This window comes from Cololabis saira, chromosome 14, assembly GCF_033807715.1.
Source record: "Cololabis saira isolate AMF1-May2022 chromosome 14, fColSai1.1, whole genome shotgun sequence".
Lineage (NCBI taxonomy): Eukaryota > Metazoa > Chordata > Actinopteri > Beloniformes > Belonidae > Cololabis > Cololabis saira.
Genome location: NC_084600.1, coordinates 12618660 through 12625996, shown reverse-complemented (window position 1 = coordinate 12625996; position 7337 = coordinate 12618660). Strand labels below are relative to the sequence as shown.

General features: G+C 39.5%; 1 protein-coding gene across 1 annotated transcript; it reads left to right on the top strand.

Annotated features, from left to right (window-relative positions):
* The first annotated feature begins 154 nt into the window (after positions 1–154).
* mettl27 (methyltransferase like 27) lies at positions 155–3842 on the top strand. Its single transcript, XM_061740854.1, has 6 exons — positions 155–415; positions 792–915; positions 1521–1649; positions 1918–2053; positions 2171–2266; positions 2396–3842. Exons 2-6 carry the CDS (start codon positions 799–801, stop codon positions 2596–2598), a joined length of 681 nt encoding a protein of 226 aa, XP_061596838.1. The 5' UTR covers positions 155–415; positions 792–798; the 3' UTR covers positions 2599–3842.
* Positions 3843–7337: the final 3495 nt, after the last annotated feature.

Here is a 7337-nt window from a genome sequence, read left to right as displayed (position 1 = left end):
ATGCGCACACATTAAAGCCTGAATTATGGTTCCGCGTTAAATCGACGGCGAAGGGTACGCGGCCACGCACACCGTACGCCGTAAGCTCTGCGTTGGTGTAACGCGGAACCATAAATCAGGCTTAAATGTGTGCGCATGTGCATAAGCATGGTCCCGTTAGCCAGTCGGTTGTTGCTGAATAGTAAATTTATGCAATTGTTTTTCTTGCTGATTCGTGAAATAATAGTGTCTGCAAAAATCAGCAGGACTTAAATCCTAAAATATATTCGAAGGGGACATTTTCTGTCTGGTTACAAACATACGGGAAGACCACAAAGTTCAAACACTAGTTAGAAGTCACTAGCAGCTGTTTTGAAAGGAATAAACGGAAAGTCCCTGAGAGGCGAAACTCCGACACTTTTCACTGGTTGTGAAGGTAACTTACTTTCCACAGCTGTAGCTTCCTTATGCTTAATTTTGCTGTAAGAACTTTTTAATGCTTTCCTTCGTGTGTGCAAAAGTGTGATTTTTGATGAAAGAAACTACCGGTAAAAAACGACCCCTGGTGTGAAATACCTGCATTTGTACCTGCAGGAAGAATCTGTTATGACTTTAGCCCTGCGTCCAAATCAGAGGCAATAACACATAACGACCCATTGTAAACGTAATCTAAACAAAAGAGAAGACGTTCTTAAGGTGTGGGATTATCAATTATGTAGTAAATTATGTTAACATGTTTTTTTCTGACCACATTGTGTGTGTGTGTGTGTGTGTGTGTGTGTGTGTGTGTTTGTGTGTTTCCTTCTGAACAGGTTGTTAATGTCAGCTATGACGTCATTTGAACATGTGAAAGCAGTGATATCATCAGCTCATAAATGCACCACTTCTGAAGAAAAGGTGAACTTCTACAACACGTGGGCGAATAACTATGACCAGGTAACAAAAGTGATATTGGATGATAACAGCAAATTATTTTTGTTTCTTCCTGTTCAATTCAGTGTACTCTATCATTTTATAAAGTACACCCAAAATATGTCTTAATGTCTTAAAGCATCTGAAATGTAATTTCACCCAGTTCTTTGTACAGCCAAGTATGAAATATGTTTCAGACTTTGTGCATTCTCTGCTGTGAGAGCTCACAGCCATGCTTTTCTTTGGAGATCCTGTGTCCATTACCCGTGACTACCAATTTTTCTGTTGTGCTTTCAGCCAAGACATCATAATACAGCTTAGCCCACGTCCCCTCACTTAAAACTGCACGTTTTACCAGTAGGAGTTATTTTCTGCTGCATAAAAGCTTTCAGTGGTAGAAATATTCTACAAAGCCATGAAATCACCATTGTTAGGGCACCCCGAGGTTTTTAAAAAGTTATGTAAAGGTACATTTCAGACTTTTGCTCCCCAGCTGTTATATCAGATGCATTTATGCTATCTCTGGAATATTTCACACAACAGTCAGGGGTGTTTTTTTATGTTTTATTATGCAAATTCACATGTTTAAATAACTGCTTGGGTTTCTGTCTTTATGCCCTGTTGAAAAGGATGTGGCAGTTCTGGACTACCGTGCACCTAGTCTGGCAACAAACAGCATTTTGTCCCAGTACAGCGGTAGACGGGAAGCAGCTGCTGTGTTCGATGTGGCCTGTGGTACAGGACTCGTGGCCAAGCAGGTAACTCGTCCCTGCACTGATGAGTCTGAAACAAGAGTACTGGCGTATTCACAGTCACAGTTCATGTAATATTTGGGTGAAATACACGTCCTCCTGTTAGCAGGAGTCTGTAGTGTTTGACTTCTGTGTATAAAATCTCTTTCACTTTTTAAAATGCTGTGTTTTCAATAAATGTAAACAAATGTCCTATTATGAAATAACCGTTTATTATTATTTTAGGCTAAATCATTATCAGTGTGATTCATCTGCAAATGTCTTTGTTGCACAGATGAAAAAACATGGATTTGCACGTTTTGTGGGTGTTGATGGAAGCCAGGCTATGCTTGATGTAGCCAGAGAGAGCGGGTTGTACCAGGACTTGCAGCAGTTCCTGCTGGGGGAGGAACCACTCCCTGCACACTGGGGTAAGTCATTAAATATCAATCAGCTCATCTGTCATTTTTTACTCAGTTACGCCCCGACAACACACATCATTCGGTGTGTATTTTGCCTGAAAGTACTTTCCATCTTCTCTTGTCTAGAGTGTGTGTTTGATGTGGTTGTGATCGTGGGAGCACTGAGTGTTGGCCAGGTCCCTGTTGGTGTGGCCAGAGACTTGTGCAAGGCCTCCAAATCAGGTTAGAGTTCAGTTTGGATTTATTCTGTTTAAGCTTCAATACTGATCATATATCAGTATAGACGCACTTTATTGTGGTTACGTTCTCACCACCCTTCTACTGCGTGTCACCCTTGTATCTTCCCACTAGGTGGACTCATTTGCATGACAACCAGAAGTAACTGTGGCAATTTGGAATACAAAGCTGCCCTTGAAAGCGAGCTGAGGAAGATGGAGGAAGAGGGGCTCTGGACGTGTGTAGAGGTGACGGAAGTGGACGAATGGGAGAGGGGTGTGTCGGCGCAGGAGGAAGGCTACATATCTGGGGCAGTCTACCTCTATAAAAGACTATAACCTGCTATACAACAGCCTAATAATGTGATAAATCTCCAAAACAGCACTATTTAAGATGAAATATTTGAATAATTATCCATAACATTCAAAAAGTGAGGATTTCTTTAATCATCCGAGTGTCAAATTAAGATGACATACTTTCACAAATGATTTTAAATATTTTAAATGTTTGTGATTTTATTTCAACATGTTGGAGTAAACTGTTTTATCTTAGGGGAGTGGTAGTCCTCCTCAGCCATCCTCTATTAAGTCCACTTTGGATCGGACGGGAACAAATGGTACCATCTGACACTGATGTACCACCTTGAACAGCCTCCACCTCTTTTGAAGGTTTTCCCGGGCTTTTTGGTTACTGTTCGTGTTATCCGTCTCTTGAGTTAAGCCATCAGTTTTCGTCTCATGGCCATTTCCAGGGAAGTTGACCACAGAATCATGGACACTAAACCTCCTTATGAAATTTACAACTGTATTCATAGAAACATCAAGAAGCTTGGAGATGGTCTTGTAACCCCTTTCCTTTAACCTGCTTCTCTGGACGTTTCTCTCTGATACTCCTTTTTTTCGGTCACTGTTCAGTGTGATGATACCAAATGGAAAAGTAACAACTTTACCCTTTAAAAACTCGACCGACCGAGTGTGAGATTGAAGACACTTGTGATGCTGACTACAGAACACACTTTAGTTTAACATGTTGCTGTGGTCAAATTATTTTCAATCTTTTCTGGGACCACCAACTAATTTGTCAAGGCCAGTTTAATTCGGGTTTTTTTTTAAATGCTGTTGAACCACAATTCAAAAGCAGTGTCTGATTGTAGTTTGTGTATTTTCAGTAAATGATTAAGTATTACTTTTGACAGTTTTCATTATTTTAGTAACCTTTTTTTGGATTTTTTTTTTCTTTTATCAAATAAAGAAAATCCCAGATTTGTGCATGAGAATAAGGTTACATTGTAAACATTAGTTTGCTGCTTTTAGGGTGCACAATGTTTATATGTCTTAAGATTGAGGAGCACTGTAAACAGATTAAGACCTCTACATGTATGTAGTGTCTCATGTTTGTGGAGTAAAATTCAATGATGTAAATGCACGGACATAAGAGTCTCATTATAAAGACGTAAAATCAAGCGGTCTATCTCTCCAGCGAAATGTGTTCTCCAGTGCAGATATTTGGGCTTAAATGGCCACCTTCTAAAAGACTGAGACAACACATTTCTGTAGTGGTCTAGGGCTGAAAATCTTAAATTAATTGATCTGTTTAGATGTGCAGCAGGGTCAGATATCGTTGACCAGCCTCCACCCACACCTTGAGATCAGGCTGCATTTGTTGTACTTTTAAAGTGAGAGGTTTAAATGTTTACTCCAATCATTTTGACCATTGTGCTTTCAAGGTACACAGTGAAAAGAAACAAAAAGACAATTTTTTGTTTTCTTCCAGTGACAGCAACATCTTTATAGAAATTGTATAGTTCACATCAGCATGAGGCTCCTTTTAAGAAATGAGACTCTCTAGCGCCACCCTTCACCACGACGGCCGTTGGGGGTACTGCAGCCAACAGCGAAGCCGGCACGGGAGAACGGGGAGAACGTGCATGCAGCGTCATGTGACGTCACATCCACAGGACAGCGCGGGAAATTGTAGCCCGGAATTGCAGCACATTTTGCAGCACACAGCCTGTTCAAGGCAAAGGAGAGATACGCTAGAGGGCTCATTCTTTTTGGTTTGGAACGCTTCATCTGACATTATTACTAGAAAACTTAAAACGTATACGAATTTTTTTCAAAAATCCTGCCTCAATCCTGCCTCATGCTCCTTTAATAAAGAAATTAGTAATAATGGTGTTCTATTACCTTGTAAAGATCAAGAACTCCGACTGTAAGCTTTTAATTGGTAAGCTGCTTTTTAGAGAATGATGACCAATGCATACGTTCAGGGGGAATCGCTTTGCACTGTTTCTTTTTTTTTTCGTCCATAGCTGGAAATCCCTATTTTATATTAAAGACAGCATCAGTACGCTTAACATGAATTGCACTTAGTACACAAACTGCTTTTGCCAACTACATGGAACATCGTGAAATGTTGAGCAGGACATGAATTTGGTTTCAATCCATCAAGAGTGTTTATAAATACAGATACACATATCAAGTTATAAAAAGTATCAAAAGTTTATGAACTTCCGATAAACATGCTCTTTTGGAGCTCGCACATAGACATTGCCCTTGTAGCCCTGAGATCTGAGGATCTAATTCTCTCGGTGGTTCCCAGGACTCCACTGACTCGGGGAGACGGAGCCTTTTCAGTTTCTGCTCCTAAACGTTTAGCGACTTCCTTAGGCTCTGACTTAACTCTAGACTGTTTCGATCTTATAGACCTCCCTGAGCTGACCTCACTTGTCAATAGGGCTAAATCAACCACGTATATGCAGCACAAATGCTCAAAAGGTAGTTTCAGCTAGGACTAAAAATGTTTCCAGTCGTCTAATATTAGAAACTCAAAGCTCTCGAGCGGGTTAGTCGGTGGTTGGAGGATAACTTCTTTCTACGAAGTCTTCTTCTGCAATCACTTTGTGTCTTCTTCCCTAAAAAATAGAGAATGCAAACTTGTTCTTACTCTCTTGTTTTCCAACTCAAAACACTGCACACATGGAAATGTTAAGAGACTCAGAATACTTGATTCAGTCAAATGTCTGTTCCAAAAATACTGAGTTCCGGTATGAATAAATGTGCCTGCTCTGGTGACAGGGTTTGCAGGGTGCTTACTTGTTTGAGGTTCAGATTCTTTTTCATAATTTTGGAACTTTTGGAAGAAAAAGGCTTGATCAGAAAGTTCTTCTTTGTAGCATTTGGTAGTTGAGTTCATTCGAATGGTCCAGACAAGAGTTTCTGCACAGCTTTCACAGCAGCATAGACCTCGCTGTTTGCAGCATGATTCCATCACCCACTGCCTTTTCTGTTAAAATAAGCAATACAATATTCATTTCTGCTGTAGTTTTACTTCAGTTATGATGTAAAAGCATTGATTTGTGGAGAAAGCCCTTTAAACTATATTTTGACACTTAAGTTTAATGTTTCAAGGATGCAATATCTACTGTCTGAATCTGAAGAAAATGAAGGGCTCCCACAAAAAATGTTCTGGGTAACTTACGTACTCCGTTGACTCTGACAGAAATTACAGGCAGACGTGACTTTTGTCTGACCGATACAGGAACGGGGAACGGTGTGACCGGTTTCTCCCAAGAAACTGATGTGAGGAATGTTATCTCCTCTTGGGATAATCTCCCTGACATCTCAGAGTAGCTGCTTATTGCTGAGTTGGACCTCAGCTCTGCTGGTGTGAGTATCTGCTGAGCTGATGCTGCTGGACTCCTGCATCCATCTGCCTGCTCAGCCTACTTACATGTTCATGCAGCCGCCTCACTATCATGGTGCAGTTTCATCCAGAAGAAGCTGTCTTTTTCCAGATTTTCAATTCTCCTCAGGTGTGTGTTGATCCAAATGGCCTTTGTCTAAAACAGGGCTGATTTTGCAGTTACACAAGGATAATTTATTTATTGTCCTGACTCTGGTGACACCATGAGGATCTACTGTCTAGAAAGGCTCCCAGTTTGCTGGAACATATATTAAAATAAATAGATACAAAGCAGAGGAATAAATAAACAGTTATTATATGCGTGTGAATGCATTAATAACGAATCCATGAAAAACTGGTCTTGACTCAACCAGGTCAACATAACCCTCAAAAGCCTAAAAAAAAAGGCAAATGGAGTTTCTTCTTTTTTTTTGTTGTTCTTAAAGACATTTTACTTGTAATCCTAATTTGCCTACATTGCCGTCCTCCAGATTACACTTGACCCCTTTCGGAAAGTGACGGTGGTTACTCATGTTTGGATCTCTTCCTTAAAGCACAACTTGATTGTATACAAGGGGAATTAAATGTGTGCACTTTCTCTCAGTCTCTCCGTGTGACCGGCATGGATTTAGTGGGTTTTAGATGATGTTTTTGAAGTAACGTGCGACAGGAATGCTGTGATGTTCCACACAGGTGAACCTTCTGTGTTTGATCTCGACATTCTGAAGACCAGGAACGTTCAGTTTCTTTGTGTTTCGTATTTATAATGTTTTTCTAGCCTGTGTCTGATTTCAAACTTTTATTTGCCAGACAACAGGACAGTTGTCCCCTTCACCTCCGTTAACACTATAGGCTATTGACTCATTTCCTATTTATTAAACATGAGGCTGCTTTTTCAGCTGAACCCTTTATCAACATACTTTAAACATATTACTGCCATAAAATTGGAAAAAAGAGTTCATCTTTTAAAACTAAAACTAAATATCTTGGTTTTGACATCATTTTATTTATTTATGTATTTCCTATTGAAGTAAGCATTTAAATGAATGACATTGTGATTTTATTTCCATATGCACAGCAGCCCAGCGTACTGTTGTCATCTAATGTAATATCTCATTTAAAGGGTTTGAACCATACATTTCAATCATGTAAGAAATACAGTAAGTGTATTTGGCAGAATATAGTAGCTAACATGTAATCTTCTGTGAAGGTTTGTTGTAAATCACAATGTAATACAAAAGAAAAGGAATGCAAAAGAAAAGGAATAAGAACATGCACGTAATCCATTTCTTGTGCATGTGACATGTTAGGTTTTACTTTTTTTGGAGGAATCTTTTCTTTTACGTTTTCTTTACAATGCTTTATATTGTTTTTTTTTATACATATATGTTTG